Consider the following 25,045-nt stretch of genomic DNA (forward strand, 5'->3'; position numbering starts at 1 on the left):
CAAAGATATTAGATATCCCTTGAACCTGTGAATGTTACCTTACATGCCAAAGACTTTGCAGATGTGATTAAGTTAAGGTTCCTAAGATTGGAAGAGTATCCTGGGTTATCCAGGTGGGCCCTGACTGCAATCACATACATCCTTACAAGAGGGAGGCAGAGAGATACATGATACAGACAGAAAAGGAGAAGGCGACGTGACCATGGAGGCAGACATTGGCGTGATGGGGCCACATGCCAGGAAATGCTGGCAGCTACCAAAAGCTGGAAGAAGGAAGAAGGAAGAAGGAGTTCTCCCCTAGTAGAGCCTCCAGAAGGAGCATGGTCCTACTGACACCTTGATTTCAGCCCAGTGAAATGGAGTTCCAACTTCTGGCCTCCAGAACTATGAGATAGTAAATTTCTGCTGTTTTAAGCCACCAAGTTTGTGGTAATTTATTACAGCAGCCTTAGGAAATTACTACAAAGAGCAAGGATAAACCACACTCACTGAAATGGGATTTAGTTCTATCTGCTTTTTCAAAGAAAGAGCCAACAGTTTAAGAGAAAGAAACGTTGTTGGTTATTCAAAGCCATTGGACTAGGACACATCAGCCAATTTTGTTTGAACAATGAATAGGTGGCTAAGTGACAATGCAATACAATAGTTTCTACACATGGAAAAATATGCTAGCACATAATTCAGTGAACCGTGAGGGCCAAACCAAAACTGCCAAAACAAAAACCTAGTGGAAAATGTTCAAAATGACTACTGAGTCTAGTTGCCATTGAGCTTGTCACTGAACAGACCCCAAGAAAGCGGAGTGATCACTAACACAAAGAAACTTATCCTTCTCTGTTCAGAAAATTAAAGGGCCAAAGTTTAATGATCCCATTGCACTCTCCATTAAGTTGTAATAAATTAGCTTCTGTCCTATGGGAAATGTGTTCGCAATTTCTTAAAATGTACGTGTTGTCTTCAGAGTCTAGAAGAGGGGGTAATTAGACAAAATTCATAACCCAGAATCGATTATATTATTTTCTAAATGTGGTCCTGGAAACCTATATCTGTGTGGCAGCAGCAGGCAGAGACGAAGATGGATGATCTACCCACAACAGCACAATGGCTAAAATGCAATTACTGGCTTTATGGAAAAGCAAAAAGGCCAGGCGTCATAAACCTCAAAACCAGAACACTTTGCTTTTTAATGATTCTAAATTATCTAAACAAGTGCTGGAATGAAAATCACAGCCCTGTGCTCTACAAGGAAGAGATTAGTGCTTTAGAGAAGTCAATGTATGTGCTTCGTTCATACATTCTTTGAAATGAACAATAATTTCTCTAAATTTGTAAAAAGCTTTCATTTCATTTTAAAATTTGATGATTCACCTTCTCTGGGTATTTGTATGTTTAATTCTTCAGGATATAAGATTTTCAGCACAAGTTTTTGTGGTTTAGCTTTTTCCCTTTTAGGCAGATGTAATATTATGGTGAAAAACAAGATGTTACATGTTTATCTTGGTAGGTTGAGATGGTATGGTTTGAAAATCATGAATTTATTCCAGGATAAGAAAGTATTTTGAGCTATAACATAACAAATGTTTTCCCCACAATTACTTTGCTAAAGGATGATATTAAGCATAATGGAGAACATCTAGATTTCTTTCACAAGCTATAACCATCCAGAGCCACTGATTAAAATGGTCATTTTTGACAGAAACAGACGCATAGGCATAGAGAAAAGACTTGTGGTTGCCAAGGGGAAGTGGGGGAGGGAGGAGGATGGACTGGAGTTTGGGGTTGGTAGATGCAAACTATTACATTTAGAACAGATAAACAACAAGATCCTAATGTACAGCACAGGGAACTATATTGAATATTCTGTGATAAATCATAATGGAAAAGAATATAAAAAAAGAATGTATATATGTGTATAACTGAGTCACTTTGCTGTACAGCAGAGATGGGTGCAACGCTGTAAATCAACTCTACTTCAATAAGAAAAATAATTATGATTAAGTATGAAAACAGCTATAGCGGAAAAAAACAAAAACAAAAAAATGGTCATTTTTGTTTATCCATCAAAAGCAAAAAAGGGTATAGGTTTTATGTGCAAATGATATGGTGTTCTTGCCTCCCCCAGCTGAGGGAGGTAGAGAGCTGGAAAGAATTTAGTCCTTTATGGTAAAGGTATGAAAGAGGACTCAGCCATCAGGTGCCTAAAGCACTCTCCCCCTTGGACACTTACCACGTTATGGGCTGGAACTGACTCTTTTTTTTTTTTTTTTTTTTTTTTTAGACCAAAATGTGAGTGATTTTATTCTCAGAAGTTTAAGTCTATACTAGAAATTGTTGCCTGATCAAGATAGATCATTCAATTTTTAGAGTATATCGTTTTTTTTTTTTTTTTTTTTTAAACATCTTTATTGAAGTATAATTGCTTTACAATGGTGTGCTAGCTTCTGCTTTACAACAAAGTGAATCAGTTACACATATACATATGTTGCCATATCTCTTCCCTCTTGCATCTCCCTCCCTCCCACCCTCCCTATCCCACCCCTCTAGGTGGTCACAAAGCACCGAGCTGATCTCCCTGTGCTATGCGGCTGCTTCCCACTAGTTATCTATTTTACATTTGGTAGTGTATATATGTCCATGACACTCTCTCACCCTGTCACATCTCACCCCTCCCCCTCCCCATATCCTCAAGTCCATTCTCTAGTAGGTCTGTGTCTTTATTCCCATCTTGCCACTAGGTTCTTCATGACCTCTTTTTTTTTTTTTTTTTTTTTCCCTTAGATTCCGTATATATGTGTTAGCATACTGTATTTGTTTTTCTCTTTCTGACTTACTTCACTCTGTATGACAGACTCTAACTCCATCCACCTCATTACAAACACCTCCATTTCATTTCTTTTTATGGCTGAGTAATATTCCATTGTATATATGTGCCACATCTTCTTTATCCATTCATCCGATGATGGACACCTAGGTTGCTTCCATGTCCTGGCTATTGTAAACAGAGCTGCAGTGAATATTTTGGTACATGACTCTTTCTGAATTATGGTTTTCTCAGGGTATATGCCCAGTAGTGGGATTGCTGGGTCATACGGTAGTTCTATTTTTAGTTTTTTAAGGAACCTCCATACTGTTCTCCATAGTGGCTGTATCAATTTACATTCCCACCAACAGTGCAAGAGTGTTCCCTTTTCTCCACACCCTCTCCAGCATTTATTGTTTCTAGATTTTTTGATGATGGCCATTCTGACCGGTGTGAGATGATACCTCATTGTAGTTTTGATTTGCATTTCTCTAATGATTAATGATGTTGAGCATTCTTTCATGTGTCTGTTGGCAATCTGTATCTCTTCTTTGGAGAAATGTCTATTTAGGTCTTCTGCCCATTTTTGGATTGGGTTGTTTGTTTTTTTGTTATTGAGCTGCATGAGCTGCTTGTAAATCTTGGAGATTAATCCTTTGTCCGTTGCTTCATTTGCAAATATTTTCTCCCATTCTGAGGGTTGTCTTTTGGTCTTGTTTATGGTTTCCTTTGCTGTGCAAAAGCTTTTAAGTTTCATTAGGTCCCATTTGTTTATTTGTGTTTTTATTTCCATTTCTCTAGGACCTGGGTCAAAAAGGATCTTGCTGTGACTTATGTCATACAGTGTTCTGCCTATGTTTTCCTCTAAGAGTTTGATAGTGTCTGGCCTTACACTTAGGTCTTTAATCCATTTTGAGTTTATTTTTGTGTATGGTGTTAGGGAGTGTTCTAATTTCATACTTTTACATGTACCTGTCCAATTTTCCCAGCACCACTTATTGAAGAGGCTGTCTTTTCTCCACTGTATATGCTTGCCTCCTTTATCAAAGATAAGGTGACCATATGTGCGTGGGCTTATCTCTGGGCTTTCTATCCTGTTCCATTGATCTATATTTCTGTTTTTGTGCCAGTACCAAACTGTCTTGATTACTGTAGCTTTGTAATATAGTCTGAAGTCAGGGAGCCTGATTCCTCCAGCTCCATTTTTCGTTCTCAAGATTGCTTTGGCTATTCGGGGTCTTTTATGTTTCCATACAAATTGTGAAATTTTTTGTTCTAGTTCTGTGAAAAATGCCAGTGGTAGTTTGATAGGGATTGCATTGAATCTGTAGATTGCTTCGGGTAGCAGAGTCGTTTTCACAATGTTTATTCTTCCAATCCAAGAACATGGTATATCTCTCCATCTATTTGTATCATCTTTAATTTCTTTCATCAGTGTCCTATAATTTTCTGCATACAGGTCTTTTGTCTCCTTGGGTAGGTTTATTCCTAGGTATTTTATTCTTTTTGTTGCAATGGTAAACGGGAGTGTTTTCTTAATTTCACTTTCAGATTTTTCATCATTAGTATACAGGAATGCAAGAGATTTCTGTGCATTAACTTTGTATCCTGCTACTTTACCAAATTCATTGATTAGCTCTAGTAGTTTTCTGGTAGCATCTTTTGGATTCTCTATGTATAGTATCATGTCATCTGCAAACAGTGACAGCTTTACTTCTTCTTTTCCGATTTGGATTCCTTTTATTTCTTTTTCGTCTCTGATTGCTGTGGCTAACACTTCCAAAACTATGTTGAATAATAGTGGTGAGAGTGGGCAACCTTGTCTTGTTCCTGATCTTAGTGGAAATGGTTTCAGTTTTTCACCATTGAGGACAATGTTGGCTGTGGGTTTGTCATATACGGCCTTTATTATGTTGAGGAAAGTTCCCTCTATGCCTACTTTCTGCAGGACTTTTATCATAAATGGGTGTTGAATTTTGTCGAAAGCTTTCTCTGCATCTATTGAGATGATCATATGGTTTTTCTCCTTCAATTTGTTAATATGATGTATCATGTTGATTGATTTGCGTATATTGAAGAATCCTTGCATTCCTGGAATAAACCCCACTTGATCATGGTGTATGATCCTTTTAATGTGCTGTTGGATTCTGTTTGCTAGTATTTTGTTGAGGATTTTTGCATCTATGTTCATCAGTGATATTGGCCTGTAGTTTTCTTTCTTTGTGACATCTTTGCCTGGTTTTGGTATCAGGGTGATGGTGGCCTCGTAGAATGAGTTGGGGAGTGTTCCTCCCTCTGCAATATTTTGGAAGAGTTTGAGAAGGATAGGTGTTAGCTCTTCTCTAAATGTTTGATAGAATTCGCCTGTGAAGCCATCTGGTCCTGGGCTTTTGTGTGTTGGAAGATTTTTAATCACAGTTTCAATTTCAGTGCTTGTGATTGGTCTGTTCATATTTTCTATTTCTTCCTGGTTCAGTCTCGGCAGGTTGTGCATTTCTAAGAATCTGTCCATTTCTTCCAGGTTGTCCATTTTATTAGCATAGAGTTGCTTGTAGTAATCTCTTATGATCGTTTGTATTTCTGCAGTGTCAGTGGTTACTTCTCCTTTTTCATTTCTAATTCTATTAATTTGAGTCTTCTCCTTTTTTCTCTTGATGAGTCTGGCTAATGGTTTATCAATTTTGTTTATCTTCTCAAAGAACCAGCTTTTAGTTTCATTGATTTTTGCTATTGTTTCCTTCATTTCTTTTTCATTTATTTCTGATTTGATCTTTATGATTTCTTTCCTTCTGCTAGCTTTGGGGTTTTTTGTTCTTCTTTCTCTAATTGCTTTAGGTGCAAGGTTAGGTTGTTTATTCGAGATGTTTCCTGTTTCTTGATGTAGGCTTGTATTGCTATAAACTTCCCTCTTAGAACTGCTTTTGCTGCATCCCATAGGTTTTGGATCGTCGTGTCTCCATTGTCATTTGTTTCTAGGTATTTTTTGATTTCCCCTTTGATTTCTTCAGTGATCACTTCGTTATTAAGTAGTGTATTGTGTAGCCTCCATGTGTTTGTATTTTTTACAGATCTTTTCCTGTAATTGATATCTAGTCTCATAGCGTTGTGGTCGGAAAAGATACTTGATACGATTTCAATTTTTTTAAATTTACCAAGGCTTGATTTGTGACCCAAGATATGATCTATCCTGGAGAATGTTCCATGAGCACTTGAGAAAAATGTGTATTCTGTTGTTTTTGGGTGGAATGTCCTATAAATATCAATTAAGTCCATCTTGTTTAATGTATCATTTAAAGCTTGTGTTTCCTTATTTATTTTCATTTTGGATGATCTGTCCATTGGTGAAAGTGGGGTGTTAAAGTCCCCTACTATGATTGTGTTACTGTCGATTTCCCCTTTTATGGCTGTTAGTATTTGCCTTATGTATTGAGGTGCTCCTATGTTGGGTGCATAAATATTTACAATTGTTATACCTTCCTCTTGGATCGATCCCTTGATCATTATATAGTGTCCGTCTTTGTCTCTTGTAATTGTCTTTATTTTAAAGTCTATTTTGTCTGATATGAGAATTGCTACTCCAGCTTTCTTTTGATTTCCATTTGCATGGAATATCTTTTTCCATCCCCTCACTTTCAGTCTGTATGTGTCTCTAGGTCTGAAGTGGGTCTCTTGTAGACAGCATATATATGGGTCTTGTTTTTGTATCCATTCAGCCAGTCTGTGTCTTTTGGTGGGAGCATTTAATCCATTTACATTTAAGGTAATTATCGATATGTATGTTCCTATTCCCATTTTCTTAAATGTTTTGGGTTTGTTATTGTAGGTGTTTTCCCTCTCTTGTGTTTCTTGCCTAGAGAAGTTCCTTTAGCATTTGTTGTAAAGCTGGTTTGGTGGTGCTGAACTCTCTCAGCTTTTGCTTGTCTGTAAAGGTTTTAATTTCTCCATCAAATCTGAATGAGATCCTTGCTGGGTAGAGTAATCTTGGTTGTAGGTTTTTCTCCTTCATCACTTTAAGTATATCCTGCCACTCCCTTCTGGCTTGCAGCGTTTCTGCTGAAAGATCAGCTGTTAACCTTATGGGGATGCCCTTGTGTATTATCTGTTGTTTTTCCCTTGCTGCTTTTAATATGTTTTCTTTATATTTAATTTTTGATAGTTTGATTAATATGTGTCTTGGTGTGTTTCTCCTTGGATTTATCCTGTATGGGACTCTCTGTGCTTCCAGGACTTGATTAACTATTTCCTTTCCCATATTAGGGAAGTTTTCAACTATAATGTCTTCAAATATTTTCTCAGTCCCTTTCTTTTTCTCTTCTTCTTCTGGGACCCCTATAATTCGAATGTAGGTGCGTTTAATGTTGTCCCAGAGGTCTCTGAGACTGTCCTCAGTTCTTTTCATTCTTTTTTCTTTATTCTGGTCTGCAGTAGTTATTTCCACCATTTTATCTTCCAGGTCACTTATCCGTTCTTCTGCCTCAGTTATTCTGCTATTGATCCCATCTAGAGTATTTTTAATTTCATTTATTGTGCTTGTCATCGTTTCTTGGTTCCTCTTTAGTTCTTCTACGTCCTTGTTAAATGTTTCTTGCATTTTGTCTATTCTATTTCCAAGACTTTGGATCATCCTTACTATCATTATTCTGAATTCTTTTTCAGGTAGACTACCTATTTCCTCTTCATTTGTTAGGTCTGGTGTGTTTTGACCCTGCTCCTTCATCTGCTGCGTGTTTTTCTGTCTTCTCATTTTGCTTATCTTACTGTGTTTGGGGTCTCCTTTTCACAGGCTGCAGGTTCGTAGTTCCCGTTGTTTTTGGTATCTGTCCCCAGTGGCTAAGGTTGGTTCAGTGGGTTGTGTAGGTTTCCTGGTGGAGGGAACTAGTGCCTGTGTTCTGGTGGATGAGGCTGGATGTTGTCTTTCTGGTGGGTTCGTCCACGTCTGGTGGTGTGTTTTGGGGTGTCTGTGGCCTTATTATGATTTTAGGCAGCCTCTCTGTTAATGGATGGGGCTGTGTTCCTCTCTTGCTAGTTGTTTGGCATAGGGTGTCCAGCACTGTAGCTTGCTGGTCGTTGAGTGAAGCTGGGTCTTGATGTTGAGATGGAGATCTGTGAGAGATTTTCGCCGTTTGGTATTACGTGGAGCTGGGAGGTCTCTTGTGGACCAGTGTCCTGAAGTTGGCTCTCCCACCTCAGAGGCACAGCCCTGATGCCTGGCTGGAGCACCAAGAGCCTTTCATCCACACGGCTCAGAATAAAAGGGAGAAAAAATGGAAAGAAAGAAAAAAAGAGGATAAAATAAAATAAAATAAAGCAATTATAATAAAAAATAAGAAAAAAAATTATTAAGAGTAAATTTATTAAGAAAAAAATTTTTTTTTAATTTTTAAAAATAGATTTATTAATTTTTTATACTAAAAATAAGAAAAAAATTATTTAGAAAAAATTTATTAAGAAAAAAAATTTTTTAATTTTTTAAAATAAAAAATATGAAAAAACTTATTAAAAATTTTTTTAAAAATAGAAAATAAGGAAAAAATTATTAAGAAAACATTTATTAGGGAAAAAAAAATTTTTAAGCCAAAAAAAAAAAAAAAAAAAAACGGACGGACCTAACCCTAGGACTAACGGTGAGAGCAAAGCTATACAGACAAAATCTCACCCAGAAGCATACACATCTACACTCACAAAAAAAAGGAAAAGGGGAAAAGTTAATATATCCTGCTCCCAAAGTCCATCTCCTAAATTTGGGATGATTCGTTGTCTATTCAGGTATTCAACAGATGCAGGCACATCAAGTTGTTTGTGGAGCTTTAATCCGCTGCTTCTGAGGCTGCTGGGAGAGATTTCCCTTTCTCTTCTTTGTTCGTACAGCTCCCGGGGTTCAGCTTTGGATTTGGACCCGCCTCTGCATGTAGGTCCCCTGAGGGCGTCTGTTCCCCGCCCAGACAGAACGGGGTTAAAGGAGCAGCTGATTCAGGGGCTCTGGCTCAGTCAGGCCGGGGGGAGGGAGCGGTACGGAGGAGGCGGGGCGAGCCTGCGGCGGCAGAAGCCGGCGTGACGTTGCAGCAGCCTGAGGCGCGCCGTGCGCTCTCCCGGGGAAGTTGTCCCCGGATTACGGGAGCCTGGCCGTGGCGGGCTGCACAGGCTCCCGGGAGGGGCGGTGTGGAGAATGACCTGTGCTCGCCCACAGGCTGTTTGGTGGCGGCAGCAGCAGCCTTAGCGTCTCATGCCCGTCTCTGGGGTCCGCGCTGATAGCCGCGGCTCGCGCCCGTCTCTGGAGTTCGTTTAAGTGGCGCTCTGAATCCCCTCTCCTTGCACGCCGCGAAACAAAGAGGCAAGAAAAAGTCTCCTGCCTCTTCGGCAGCTGCAGACTTTTTCTCGTGCACCCTCCCGGCTAGTTGTGGTGCGCTAGACCCTTCAGGCTGTGTTCACGCAGCCAACCCCAGTCCTCTCCCTGGGATCCGACCGAAGCCCGCGCCTCAGCTCCCAGCCCCCGCCCGCCCCGGCGGGTGAGCAGACAAGCCTCTCGGGCTGGTGAGTGCTGCTCGGCGCCGAGCCTCTGTGCGGGAATCTCTCCGTTTTTCCCTCTGCGTCCCTGTTGCTGTGGGATCCGCGCTGATAGCCGCGGCTCGCGCCCGTCTCTGGAGCTCGTTTAGGCGGCGCTCTGAATCCCCTCTCCTTGCGCGCCGCGAAACAAAGAGGCAAGAAAAATTCTCTTGCCTCTTTGGCAGCTGCAGTCTTTTTCCCGGACTCCCTCCCGGCTAGCACCGAAGCCCGAGCCCCAGCTCCCAGGCCCCGCCCGCCCCGGCGGCTGAGCAGACAAGCCTCTCGGGCTGGTGAGTGCTGGTCGGCACCGCTCCTCTGTGCGGGAATCTCCGCTTTGCCCTCCGCACCACTGTGGCTGCGCTCTCCTCCGTGGCTCCGAAGCTTCCCCCCTCTGCTACCCGCAGTCTCTGCCCACGAAGGGGCTTCCTAGTGTGTGGAAACCTTTCCTCCTTCACAGCTCCCTCCCACTGGTGCAGGTCCCGTCCCTATTCTTTTGTCTCTGTTATTTCTTTTTTCTTTTGCCCTACCCAAGTACGTGGGGATTTTCTTGCCTTTTGGGAGGTCTGACGTCTTCTGCCAGCGTTCAGTGGGTGTTCTGTAGGAGCAGTTCCACGTGTAGATGTATTTCTCATGTATCTGTGGGGAGGAAGGTGATCTCCGCGTCTTACTCTTCCGCCATCTTGCCTAATCCTGGAACTGACTCTTGAAATTAGAAAAACTGATCTAGAAAGCTAAAAAGCAATTGAAGCCATTTGATTACATGAGCATAGCTGAACAGCTCTGAGCTCCTTTTACAATGAAAATTGTTTCCTCTGTTAATATCTCTTCTCACCAACTAGACTGAAGAGGACTAGTCAAAGCACATAATATGTGTTCAATAAATGTCCCTGTTAAGTAATTTCAGAAAAAATGTCTTCATCATCTTCACTGCCTCCAAAACCTGTCCCACCCTTTCTTTTACTTCCCAAAATGTTCTGGAGCTGCTGGGGAGGAAACTGAGCCATCATAAAATGGCTGAGAGTTTGACCAAGGTCCTGTTTGACACGGGCCATAAAACTGCAGATTTTAGGAAAAGATTCACATTCCATTTGCATGTGAAGAAGGAGACAGGACCTGAAAAGAGGAAAGTCAGGGAGATAATAAGTTTCTTCTTCTTCCCAAGTCACAAATTAAAATGTGCCTTCTGAACACACAAGCTAAATGGAATTGGAACGCCTTCAGGTGAACACCAATTGTACTGAATTTATTGATGATGCCCTAGTCTTTTTCAATATGAATTTTCTGCTTTACTGTTTCCTAATTTTATTTTTACAATAAGCACGTGATATTTTGATACTCATAAAACCATACACACTGAAAGAGCCAGAGTTAGCATTTGCGTTTATATCCTTGCAGAGTTTCCTCTGCACTTTCTCCTCTCCCCACATTACTGATGTTCTTCATGACTACTGAAGTGGAAGGGAAGACAGGGTATTTCAATGAAATTTATTCATAGACGTTTATAAATTTAGCCAAACATATCCTGCAAAAGCACCTCAACTTTGTACAGCAGCTCTCAGCTGCTCTGGTGAGGAGTCCTGCCACTGGGTCTTCCTTGCCCGGACCCTCTGGGGTGGGATATTTGGGGCTGCCCCAGCCCCAGGCCTCATTGTGTCTCCAGCCTGTGCTCGGGCCCAGGATGAAGTACTGCTGAATCCAGGCATGAGGCCACCTGACGTTTTCCTCAGCCACCTCCTCTCGTCATCACTCAAGGAAATGTATTCCAGAACACCAGGGACTCTCCAACAAAGGGAAACAGTAAGCAGGTTACAGGGTGAAGTAAATGTCATTTTCTTCTAATGACCTCATTTCCATTCATTAAATCACTGCAGCACATTAGGGTAAACACAGCAGCCAATTCCAGTGTCCCAGAAAATTGCCTGCCCCGTGAAACTAGTCCTTTGGCTACTATGAGAGGAAAGGAACCTCTCACATTTTCAAGGGCAAAAAGATAATCACAACAGCCTTAGCTACTATTTATTTAGCATCTGCTACATGTGGGGCTGTGTGCTAAACATTTTGTATTCACTTTCTGTGTTAATTCATTATGGCCAAGAGGAAAGTAGTCGAGACCCTGAGTTCAAATCCTGACTCTGCCACTTCTCAGCTGTGTAGCGGCGGGTGAGTTGCTTAACTTCCCTGTGCTTTAGGATCCAAGCCTGTAAAGTGACATAATGAGTAGTATAGAACAAAGCTTAGAATGGCACCTGGGACATGTGGAATGTTCAAAATGATTTCAATTATCATTACTACTATTTTCCCCCTTTTACAGATGAGGAAACTGAGGATTAAAAGATATGTCATTTGCCATAACTCACAGAGTTAATCCAGATCTTCCGACCTTAGAGGCCAAGGCACTGTCCTCAGTCATCAATGGTCAGCAGTGGATCAAGGAGCAGCAACAAGGCGCCCAATTCCCAAATTATATTCTCTCTCCACACTCACACACCAAAGGCAGAGAGCGTGGGCTGCTGTGCTGAATTCCTACAGACTCTACATATATCTTAGACGCTGCTTTGGGGAGACAGGAATTGTCACATCCAGGAGTGCACTTGCATAAACGGCCTGATATACAGTCTGATGCCTCGTATACCACAAAAGGGGCTCTCCTCTGTCCCTTGAGTCAAAGCACTGGGCCAGGCCACTGGCACGGCATGCTTTGGAGAGGAAAGGGCTGTGTGTGGTGAGAAGGGCTGCTTTCCTGGTCCACTCGAGAAGGAGATCACACTCCTCTCTCACCACGCCTGACTTGTGACATTGCCCAGGCTGTGCCTCCACACTGGAGCCTGCCCCTGCCTCCACGAGGACCGACAGAGGGTTCTAATGCCCCTCATCCCAGACACCCCTCTGCAGGCCCTTTACAGCCCTGAGCCCCACGGCAACACATCACCCACAGACTACCACCTGCCACTGATGATACGTCTTCTTGACACTCGCCTCTTGGTTCGTAAAGTAGAAGGAATAATGAGAGGAAAAATAAAACCTTAAAATAATTGGATTCCAATCAATCAAGACTTTGCCTGCCCTATGACCTTATAACTAGCTTGGGGCTTTAATTCCTGCTGACAAATGTGTTGTCTGTGAGGGCGGTTTGTTTTTACAGGAAAATGTACTCTCAGTGTATCATAAGCTATTTTGTGATTACCAGGCTAGCCCACCGTGGTGGACTGTTCTATTGCTTCAGTGTCTCCTCCCTATGAGATGGTTATCCTTCCCTACACCACTGACACCAGGCTTGCTCACGTGACATTCTTTAGTCAATGAGACGTGAGCACAGTGTTACATGGCACTTCCAAGCATAAACGTGTGGAGTTGTCGCATGCTTCCACCATCACTTCTTTTCCCCCTGCTGCAAATACAGCAATGCCCAAGAGAGGGATTGCTCCTTCAATGTGGACCCTGGAATAAGGGACAGATGTAGAGCAAACCCACAGCTAACCCACAGGCCATGTGCAACATATGTGAGAAATAAGCTTTTGCTATTGTAAGCCATTGAGACTGGGGAGTTGTTTGGTACTGCAGCATAACCTAGTGGATCTCGGCTACCATATCCACTAAAGCCTATTTAGACCATATTAATCTAAAATATTATATATTTGCAATGAAAAGTAGTGGAAACTAATGCTCGAAATGATCATCATCAAAAAATATTTTTTTTTTAAAGAACTAGGGCTAGGGCTTCCCTGGTGGCGCAGTGGTTGAGAGTCTGCCTGCCAGTGCGGGGGACATGGGTTCGAGCCCTGGTCCGGGAGGATCCCACGTGCCGCGGAGCAATTGGGCCCGTGCGCCACAACTACTGAGCCTGCACTCTAGAGCCTGCGAGCCACAACTACTGAAGCCCATGCGTCTAGAGCCTGTGTTCCGCGGCAGGAGAGGCCACCGCAACGAGAAGCCTGTGCAATGCAACGAAGATTGGCCCCCGCTTGCCGCGGTTAGAGGGAGCCCGCGTGCAGCAGGGAAGGCCCAACACAGCCAAAAATAAAATAAATAAAATAAATAAATTTATTAAAAAAAAAAAAAGAACTAGGGCTAGATGCAAGGCATCTTAATATGACTGACATCATTCTTGCTAGTATTCAAAATGTAAGCTGTACCTGGGCAGGTTTTGATGCCTTTGGGCACATTAAGCTCCCACACACAATGCAGTTTTCACCCTAATCCCTTTCTTCTTCCTCCAGAGTTCATCTGTTAACTAGAGAATTTATACTTCCTCTTTTCAGTGTCACTTCCAGAACTTCTGCTAACCTCACGATCTGTTCCCTTAAATGCACCCCAGACAAAGGCGATAGCAAAGCAAAAGCTAAATTCAATTCTGCCACATCACCCTGGAGAAAAATGGCTCAACGGTTAAAGGGCAGACATGTGGTTCACTCTGGCTATTTCCTCTAAACTTGACTTTGGATTTTTATTCCTTAGTCATGTAAAGCTATAGACAGATCAGCTATCAGATCCCTGTACACACAGTTTAAGAATGGAAAAAGAAAGCTGAATGGCAAGCAAGAAAAGTTATATGCAAGAAGACGGTTTGGAAACATAGACATTTAGAAAATGAAATCACATAGAAGCAAACATGACCAGTCAGTCAGATTCCTAGGATGCAAAAAAAAAAAAAAAATCAAAAGACTTGAAGGCTTATGCATTTAAAAGAGGGCATGTGGATGGTGATAGTGGTAAAGCACCAGTGAAGTTGGAAACAGATGGCTCTGGGTGCAGCTTAAATACACACCCTCGCCTTACATACGTACATATTTATATAAGCACAACAATACATGAAATTATGTATATAATTTTACATATTAAGCATAAATGGACAGACATATCCTGTAGGATTTACTCCTGCAACTCTGCTTTGGGTTTCCTTTTAAATTCATCTTTAGTGATAAAAGGATCCCTTCTTACTTATTAGACACAGCGTTTGAATTTGCTTGGTGCCTTCTGACAACTGTGTCCCATCCTGTGCTCACTACAAAGCGTCTGGTTTTAAAACCGGCACAGCGGGAATGAGTAACTGCCTGGGCAAATGGGCACGTCTGCTTGGCTTCACAGGATGAGGACAAGCGAGGGGTCCGCCCTGCAGAGACGCCCAGCCCTGCCCAGCTGCACGGACAGATGTCGGGACTCACCAGATGCTGCGTAAACACGGAAACATCCTCTGTGCTGTTGTCAGAATTGACTCGCACCAACCTCCCGAGTCTAGGGGAACTTACAGCTGTAAAGGTCATAGTTCTGTTTCCTGCACTGTCCACGTCATTGGTCGCAGCTCTCAGGTCACGAGCTGAAAGGGGCTTCATGGAACCTAAGTGAAGATTGACACATGCATGTAAGTGTAAAACATATGAAGGCTATGGTTAATGAAATGATCTTTACAGACCCCTGAAAACTGGAAAACACGTAGTTATGTACGGGGGGCTGGCTAGCTCGAACTTGAAATTGGGCTCTGAGGGGCCAACAGATCCATGCGGCTGCTGTGTGTGGATGTGCTTTGCTACGGGGGCCAGAGATGAAGGAGGAAAATCCCATGAAAAGAGCCCCTCGGCCCCCGCAGTCCTGCATGTCTAACTGATCTCGAGAGAAAGAAGGCAACGCCAGGCGAGTGACACCCAGCTCGGCTCTGAGCACAGGAAGGGGGCGCCGGCTCTGTGCACAGGAAGGGGGCGCCGGCTCTGTGCACAGAGAGGAGAGGAGATAGCACCCTCCCTGGGAGGACAGACGCGTCCTGGCCTGACAGTGGCTGCAGGTGCTCGATGGAGTGTCCATCTGTGGATGCCTGGGGGAGAGGTTGGCTCTGAAACAAATGGTAGCGGTCTCCAGAGGAGCCCCCAGATGTGCAGGTTGCATGGACAACGTGGGGAGGGAAGGGCCTGTGTGGATGTTAAGGGAAGAAGAACCAGTGAGAGGTCAGTGTGCTAATGTGACCTCATTGATAACTAAGGGCCAGAGAGATTTGGGGGCATTCAGGTTAGCGCAGTGCTTCTCAAATACTCTGTAGTGAAGGATCAGTGTTTCCCACCAAATCCATTGTGGACCAATAATTTTATAAAATACCATAAAATGTCACAACAATGTCAAATTGCTATAAAATTTTCTAAACACCTCCTTTCACTTCCCATTCTTATCAGTTCACAGACTAGAGGTCCATGGACCACAGTTTGCGGAATATAGGGCTAGAGTTTCTATCGCTTTACTTTGCATGGGTTTAGGGAATATCCCCAACCTGATAAGATGGCAGATCTGAGAGAGATTTAGTCATCCTGGCCCAGAATCTCACCTTCTCTTTTCTGTTTTAGCCCTTGCTAAAGGGCTTTAGCATTAGGTCTTGCACAGGGGCCTTGCACTAGCTCTTGGAGTTGGCACTTTATAAATTGTCTATGAAGTTGAGCCAATCACCCAATAATAACTAAGCCTCCTAAATGACATTCAATTTGCTTTCCTGACTCAGCCATTATAGCCTTGGAGAGTGAGGGCCACCGACTGCAGTATTTAAACCACATTAGGTGCTTAAAGGCAGGACCTTGACTACAGCTAATACACGAGGAAGCCAGCTTTCAGTAAGATTTTCAAACATGCAAAGATTGTTCTGAGCCTTTAATTTAGAGGTTCCCTTTAAAATACCTGACAACAAAACCAAAAATAACAAGTGGGACTACATCTACTCAGCAAAGGAAACCATCAACAAAATGAAAAGGCAACCTATGGAATGGGAGAAAATATTTGCAAACCACATATCTGATAAAGGGTTAATATCCAAAATATACAAGGATCTCATACAACTTAGTAGCAAAAAACCCCAAACAACCCAATTTTAAAATGGGCAAATGACTTAAATAGATATTTTTTCCAAAGAAGACTTACAAATAGGCAACAGGCACATGAAAAGGTGCTCATCAATGCTAATCATCAGGGAAATGCAAGTCAAAACCACAATGAGATATCACCTCACACCTGTTAAGATGTCCATTATCAAAAAGACATGAAAGAACAAATGCTAATGAGGGATGTGGAGAAAAGGGAACCCTTGTGCACTGTTGGTGGGAATGTAAATTGGTGCAGCCATATAGAAAATAGTATGGAGGTTCCTCAAGAAATTAAAAGTAGAACTACCATATGATCCAGAAATCCCACTTCTGGGTATATATTCAAAGGAAACAAAATGATTATCTCAAAGAGAAATCTGTACTCCCATGTTTATTGCACCATCACTCAAAATAGTCAAGGTATGGAAACAACCTAAATGTCAATCAGTGGATGAATGGATCAAGAAAATGTTGTAAAATGTGATATACACACACACACACACACACACACACACACACACAATGGAATATTATTCAGCCTTAAAAAAGAAGGAAATCTTGTCATTTGCAACAACATGGATGAAGCTAGAGGGCACCAAGCTAAGTGAAACAAGCCAGACAGAGAAAGACAAATACTGCATGGTATTACTTATATGTGGAATCTTTAAAAAAAAAAGTCAAACTCATAAAAACAGAGATTGGAAAGTGGTTGCCACAGGGCTGGGGGTGAAGGAAATGATGAGAGTTTGCTAAAAGGGTATAAACTTTCAGTTATAAGATAAATAAGGTCTGAGGATCTGATGTATAACATGGTGATTATAGTTAACATTATATTGTATAATTGAAATTTGCGAAGAGAGTAGAACTGAAAAGAAAAAAGTAAATATGTGAAGTGATGAATGTATTCATTAACTGGATGGGGGTGGGGAATCTTTTCACAATGTATACATAAATCAAATCATCAGGTTGTATAGTTCAGATATCTTACAATTTTATTTGTCAATTATACCTCTATAAAGCTGAAAAACAAAAGACAAAATAAAATAAAATAAAATAAGATAAAATAAAATACCGGAGCTCCTGAGATAGGCACTAGGTCCTGGGGCTCCTGAGGGGTAGGCAGAAGGAGTACCTGGACATATCAGCCTCAGGAACACAGTTCTGCCCCAGGTTCAGGACTGCCTTGGTACAACCTTGGTTGTCACACGCACACAAAGATGCTTTAACTCCCTCCCACATTTCTCTTAGTCCTTGCTGCTGAAAGTTTTGCGGTCACTGCCACCTTCTAGCTTCTGGAGCTGGGAACCCAGGATGTGAGGTCACCCCGGGGAGGCCAAGAGGAATTATTCTGTATGCTTAGTCAACATTACAGAAAGTCATAACTGAGGCCCACTCTCTGCTGCCTGCCAAGGTGGCCCCCATCCTGTCAAGTGGATTATACCTCTTTTGTGTGCAGTTTCTGGGCTCCCCAGCCTCCAACTTCTCATCTTCAGTTTTGCTTTGGAACTTTTCCCCACCGTGACTTCTTAATTATTTCCTTCTTATAAAGGACTCGTAACTTTTCATTTATTCCTTCACCTCGAGGATCACCTTTGGCAGGTGTGTGGGGGGGGGGTAGGTGGGAGGGACTCTTTAAAAGAATCACTTCATTATCTTATTTAGCCTTTTGGGGTAGAGGCTGCCAGAGATGTTCCAGGCCAAGAGTACTTTCCTCTCAGCCAGGTTATATTAATCCCTCATTCCCTTGTCCGGCTTCCTAACCCAGAAGAGTGTCTAGTGGCTAGTCAGCAGTCACCTGGAGCATGCTGGGTCGGAAAGGCTAGCTGGCCCCACGTTGTCACTGCTCCATGAGCATCTCTTACTATGCAGCCCAGTGCATCAAGAGCCTTCATTTCCCCCCCACCCCATCTCATTTCATCCAAGCATTGATATTTTCATCCATGAGCTTCAAGCACTTAATTTGGGAAAGGGTTCACTAAGGTCCCACCTAAATCTATATTCCACAGAAGAACTGTCCTACAAGGAGTGCGGTAATAAAAGGACTCCAACCATATCTGTTTGGCAAGCTCTCACTCCATATGTACCTCTTGGAGATTTGAAGAGCAAATCAGCACGTTAAAGGCTCTAAGTCTTGGAGTAAAGACATCTTTTTCACCCTTCTTTTAAGTACAGCATTTCTGAAACATACTTATATCCTATTGTGTTTATTTCATGAAAAACAACCACCACCATAACAGCAAGAGTTTCATGGTCACCAGGCTAGGAGGTCTTGTGCATCTCTTCAACAGACATTATCAAGTGCCTCGTATGTGACAAGCCCTATAATAAGGAGTAGAGATATACCAGGAAACAGCACAAACACAGTCTTGCCTTTTCTTTCAGATGTCATGGTAATCCTAAGAAGTATGTGTTTGTTTCCTCATCACTAAGAAGGGATGATAAGGCTCGGAGAGGTTAAGCAACTTGCCTAATGGTCAAACGTAGGTCTCACTGACTCTGAAAGGAGTATTATTAAAAAGTTGACACTATATTGCCTACACTATACTACTTTGAGCTCAGTGCTGAAAATGATATCTGAGTTAGGAAATGTGAGGAATCATGCAAGAAATCTGATAGATTCTGCTCTCCACCTTCCAGACACAGCCTGCCTCTTCCCTGGGCTTCACATCTGCATTTATGCTGTCCTCTCTGGTATGCTCACCCCTCTTTGTTGTCACCCATCATGATGCTACTCCCTCTGCAGGGGCAGCCTAAGACCCATCTGGCCAACAAGATCTCCCTCACCATTGCAGTCTATAGGAAATTTTCCTCCCCTGAACTCAAGTAGCTCACCCAGTCTGCGTCCTCACTGGACACTTGGCATAATATATTTTGCATGATTAGTGTACTCTCGAGTATAAGTCTCTTATTTCCCTACTTAGTAAGCCTTTAATTTTTTCCTTGAAGATGGACAATCTTTTCTTATAGCTCTCGGTTATCTCCTGCTAAGCCTTACAATATTCAATCCAGTGTTTCGAGACCATCTGACTAAAAGGTTTTTATAAATCTCTGCACTAAACCCTTTAGCAACATGCTGTGACTTCCTTCTGCTTTCTTCTCTCCCTCAATTCCCACCGTGGAGGACAGATGGCCCGTTGGTGAGACATGATTCCGTCTATATCATAACCAAACCCCAAGGGGATTGAAGTCACACAGTTTGCTATGAATACCCTTCGCTGATTGGTTACTTAACTCTAGGTCTGTGTAAGCTTATATTCTAGACCAGTTTGACAAAGCTCTCAAGGTCAACCCCTCCTCAACACTCTATGTAAAAGAGCCAAGTACAACTTGCATACACAGAAAGACTAGGACCTAAGGCCATAGTTTGTTCCAAAATGCCATCACTAAAGATAAACAAACACATTCAATGGTGGCATTCAAGGTGAAAAAAATTGGTTACAAAATTCCTTTCTGGGGAATAAATTTTCCTGAAAGAAATAGAATATATATATAAACACACACACGCATACACACAAATATATATGCACATATATATGTATGTATGTGTATTTATGTGTGTATATATACAAAATAACAAAATGAAAATACACATTGAGTGAATTTCTTTTCTTAGTTCACACGCGCAAAAAGCTTGTTTAGAACTATAGTTCTTCCTGCTTTAAAATAACTGAGTTAAAGAGTGACTCTCAAATTTGGCAAGGCATACAAGCTATGACTAACCTTAAAACATTCACCCACTAAGTATCCTTATCACTACCTTGTCTAATGCTACAAATTCTTACAAGTCTAGAGCCAGGGCCACTTTTTAGGGCAGCATATGCAAAGGAGGCAATAGCATGGCCACGGGCTGCTGGGCTGGTGGGGAAGGCCCAATGGGCATGGGATCACTGAGGGTGAAAAAAAAGTTGGCTAATTCTGGGTTGCAGTATTTCCATAATCCAAGAGAGTAAAACACACAAAATTTCCATATAATCATTGTTGTTTATTAAATTGCTATGTATCTTTTCCTGGTTGTGTATATCAATCCATCAGTAACATTAAGAAGGAGACAAACTAAATAGCCACCATGATGGTCTCATTCTCAGGGGACTGATATTCTAAAATAGAGGCAGCCCTGGAACACAGGCACGTACAGAAAGGACAGGAGCTGCGATCTGAGCACAGGGTTTGGGGTTGGCATCGGCGCTTGGTCTTGGGGCTTAGGATTCCTATTAGTTAGTTACATGACTTTGAACCTGTCCAAGCCTCAGTGTTTTTTACGTGCCAAATAGAGATGATCAAAACTTGGTTTTAAACACATTATTTTGTTTAAATCCTTCTAACAACTCAGTTCAGGAGATAAAAAATATAAAACACTATAAAAACATAGATATCAATAGTATTTGAATATCTGTTGTAGAATAGGAATAGATTTTCTCCTATTATAGTTCTATTAAATCCATAGCTCTATAAAAAGGAATAGATTTTCCCTGATATTTCAGAACATATAGGTCAACTCGAGTCTGACAAGAACAGCAACAGCGGACAGCTGACAGCTGGAGTCACCCCAGAGGTGGGACACGGAGTGCCGCCCATCCCCCCGCCAAGGGGCTGGCTAACAGATGAGGGTGGCAGAGGTCACTCAGGGTCTGCTCCCAGCAGGACCTGACATGGGGGGTCCTGAGGGAAGAAGACTGGGGCATCTGTCATCATCATCCCTGCAGCTTCACACAGCATCAGGGACCAACATCCTCGGGAGGCTGCTGGGCCAGACTGAGCAAGGCTCAACTGTGTCCTGGAGAGAGGATGAGGAGATGTGGTCTTCAGAAGCATGTCCACACCTACAAATTCTGATGCAGAACAGAGGGGGCCACTGCTACTTGGGGATGTTAGGGTAGGAAGAATGCCAAGAACAACTGGACCAAGGGACCCATAATGTCCATCCCATCTCTAAAATCTGTGGCTCTATTGTTCTCATTCCACACCCATCCAACCTCAGATCAAATGTAAGAACCACCTGATGGAAACATACAATAAAAATCCATTTTCTTTCCTACTGGCCAGGAGCTGGAGTTGGAAATAAGTCACAGTCTGGAGATAAAAGGCGACACAGAAACCAAGAATAACAGAACTAACGAGCGAGAGGGAGCTGGAAAATGAAACAGCTCACTTTGGAATCTGAGGATAACGTGCAAGTTCCAGTGGAGCGTTCTTGGATACAGGATACAGGGAGGCCAGGGCAGGGCAGACGCGGCGCATGTTGGGAAGGGAAATGAGATGTTTGCTCAGGCTGAGTCCAAATATTAAACACAGGGCTAAGAAAACTACATGTTTTGCATAGTTCCGCAAAGGTGACAACTATGTTTTGCATAGTTTCACAAAGGTAACAACATATTTTTCTTGCTAAACTAATATTCAGTAAAGCAGGTGCCAGAATGTCAAAACTTTCTAAGCTGTAGCGGCTGTAACTCCCCTTTAATCTAATAAAACTGTCTTCAATTACTAAACCAGAGTTTCGCCGGAATAGATGAAAGGTATTTAATCTTTTGCAGCAACCAGATTTACTCTGATTTTAGACCCTCTTTTTAATAGATTGCTGTATTTTCAGAATTTTAGGGTGCAGTAGTTTGCTTCTTTTTTAAAACACTAAATGGCACCCTAATTGCCTTGAAAAACCCGATAGAAGCATCACACTTATTCTCAGAGAAAAATTATGGAACATAAAAAGCCTTCAGAAGAGAAGAATCTGGATTAACATATCTTCAATTGGATTTTGATAAGGTTTCTTTTTGTGAGCTCAAATGCTTAAAGCACCTAAAAATTTCAAAATTTCTCCTTAAAATTCTTGTTTTTTTTTTAAAGTTACAAACAGTAACCTTTTTCTCTAGGGTTACAATAGGTAACCTACATACCCTACAATAGGGTATGTAAGCTTTATCTACTTCCTGGTTGCATAGCCAGGTTATATCATCTCTTTAAGCCACAAATTCTGCCAGCTTGCTGTGAATATATCACCTATTTCACATAGATGTAAGGATTAAAAGACTAGTACAATGCTAGCCCCATGGATCTCAGTCCTGGCTGTACTTCAGAACCACCTGGGACTTAAAATAAATAATGATGGCCAGGACCCATTCCAAAGGCTCCCATTCAACTGGTGTATGGTGAGGCTGAGACACTGGTATTTTTAAAATCTTCCCAGAGCTTGAGAACAACTGGCTAGAGTAACCATGGAGTGGCCATAATTAATAAAATGATTAGTGTCTTTTTCCATCTATATTTGACTGAAAATGCATATCAATTAAACAAGTTACAATGCACAGGGTTTTTTTTTTAACTGAAATATAAAATTTTATTATTTCCTGTGCTGTCTACCTCAGTGCTTTTTTTGAGAAATAACAAGTTTTAAATTTTTTTCCTCCTTTTTTATTACCCCTGCCATTGGGTAAATCTTTTTCTATTCCTGCAGTGAGGGTACTGAGCCAGAGATGCTACCTTAGATCTTTCCATTCTTGGCAAAAAGCAGTCCAAAGGCTTCAGGGCCCCAAAGCAGGAACTCAGTGAAATCCTGATGGTCCCCCTGATACACAGGGTTTTTATATTCAAAACCGAAAACCCCAAGATCTAGATGGTCAGGACAGAGCCTGGCTCTCCTGCTTCTTTAAGGACCCTAAGGAGAGAGCAGGAAGGAAGTGCACATGGAACATAAAGATTCCTCCCCGCATTGCCCTTCACCAACATGCCCTCTTCTGAGGAACAGGAGATAGGAAAGAGAGGGGTGGGGGAGACCCAGCCTTGCTTTTGCTAAATTCCTGCAAAGAGACAATTCTTTCTGGGACTTTGTAACTGTTGTTGATAGCACTCTATAGTAAAAGATGATAGTTTATACCATTCAGGTAGAACTTTCTAAATAAATTGAAAAACACTTAAACCCAAACACTCAATGAAGTTAAAATCTTACCTGGAAAGATGCTCAGTCCTCTGTTTACTTCTAAGCTAATGATCAGAGCTCGAGCTGTGATACTAAAAATTTGTCGTGGTGCAAAGTTCAAACCATCTGTAACCTGAAAATTAAAGCCTCCTGACATTGCTCCTTTAAAAGGAGAAATTACATTCTGGTCAATTTGGTTGTTTTGCAAAAGCCACCCACTTTCACCTTCTCTCCCACCTGATCCCCCTGCAAAGTGACCCCTATCAATTTGAGAGTATGATAATAGTCACTGAGCTCACCAAATCAAATATTGCCAAAACACAAAGTTAAAAGAACATCAATAAAGGTCTAAAATGCATATTCCTGCCTCACCCTCTCCTGAGAGTAATAAAAGAAAGCAAAGATGTTACCACCAAGAAATTTTTTTAAAAATTTAAAACATGTTCATCACCTGCATTTTATTATTTTGGCATCAATTTATACCAATAAAAGTAATACATGCATGCAATGTACACACACACACACACACACACACACCCCTTAGCAATTTCTGAACTACTGATAACACTTACTTGATTATAAGGAAAATGAAAACTAGAGGGAAGTAAATAACACTTAGCCCCTCCCCCCAAATAATTTCCCATTATTCATCTATTTCAAACTAGCTGTTTTCTGCTAAGAGGGGAAAGAGAAAAGTGGAGAAAGACTCAGCCCCAGTTTTGTTAAATTCCTGCAAGAAGAGAATTCTACTCCCACACTTCTGTCAAGGGATCAATTAGTGATATCAGAAAAGTTATAAATTAACTTATGTGCGAAACAGAAGTTGAGTCGGGCCCCCTATTGATCCCGTTCCTGGGAGTGCTTTACCAATCTGACTCCCAAAGCACCAGGCAAGATCACCACGCAGACAGCCTGATGATCACGGCCCCCTCACCCTTTGAAATTGTTCATCCAGCAGTAAATCTGCAGGCCCACAGGTCTCTGCATCACGTAATGGGTAGAAATGTCCTCTTTGTTGCCCTCAGGGACATGTGGCAGGGAAACAAAGGAGGCATGGTTCACTCTGCAATTACCTACTACTCCTGTAATAACATGATTTAATAAAGGGCTGGCTGATGGCTTAACGGTCTCTCAAGTCTCTGTTATCTAAGCAAACCCAGGGAGTTCTGATTCCTCACCAAAAAAAAGGTTACAGCCTTTAAAATTTTTTTCCAAAACACTCAAGAGTCATATTTTAAAAAACAGCCAAAAAAAAAAAAAAAAAAAACCACAGAGAAAGAGAATTCTGGGTCTGCCTAATTCAGAGCAGAGGCCCACAACCAAATGTTATTTTTCTTTGTCTGCTCGTTTTTACTAGAAATAGCACTTTGAAAATTGTATTTAATTAAATGTGAAATTAGGGAGAGAATGCTTTCTGCCATTAGGCACTTTGAACATTTCATGAATCTGGAAACAAAATAGAAATGGAATCGAAAGGAATTATATCAAAACAAATACTAGAACAGTGTACTGGGTATGCCCTAACTATCATACTAATTATGATGAAAGAGGGGGAAGGAGGGAAACATGAAAGCAGCTGTGACCTGTGGATTTTCTACTGTACAACCTCAGATCTTCCTGACTTGACTGTACTTTCAGACGGGCAACCTGAAATCACTTAGCTCCTCCACTTCTCGGGTCTATCGACCTACTTAGGTTGTTATGTGGAATAATGAATTAGATTAATGGCAGAGCCCTTTGCAAATATAAATGCTAAGAGAGACTAATTAAACCTAAGTCTTTGTTTGGGGCTGCTGATGGACAGATGTAGCAGGGAGAACCAGCTGATTTCAGCAAGACTCATCCGCAGCTGGGCTCCAGCCACTTTGAAGGCTATTATTGCCTCCAAGTCCATTTACAAAATGTAATGATTCACTCTCAAAGAGCTTGACTATAATCCTCCTTCCTGCTTTTTAAGGA

The 25,045-nt window shown here is 41.7% G+C and overlaps 1 protein-coding gene across 1 annotated transcript in view; it reads right to left on the bottom strand.

The window, feature by feature from the left end:
• Positions 1 to 25,045, bottom strand: part of LOC133090510 (chondroitin sulfate proteoglycan 4-like) — a 57,118-nt gene that overhangs the window by 8,926 nt on the left and 23,147 nt on the right. Inside the window, exon 5 of the mRNA XM_061188944.1 lies at positions 14,506 to 14,678. Within this exon, the coding sequence (XP_061044927.1) occupies positions 14,670 to 14,678 (9 nt within the window). The 3' untranslated portion in view covers positions 14,506 to 14,669. The remainder of the gene's footprint in view (positions 1 to 14,505; positions 14,679 to 25,045) is intronic.

Source organism: Eubalaena glacialis, chromosome 4 (assembly GCF_028564815.1).
Source record: "Eubalaena glacialis isolate mEubGla1 chromosome 4, mEubGla1.1.hap2.+ XY, whole genome shotgun sequence".
Classification (NCBI taxonomy): Eukaryota; Metazoa; Chordata; class Mammalia; order Artiodactyla; family Balaenidae; genus Eubalaena; species Eubalaena glacialis.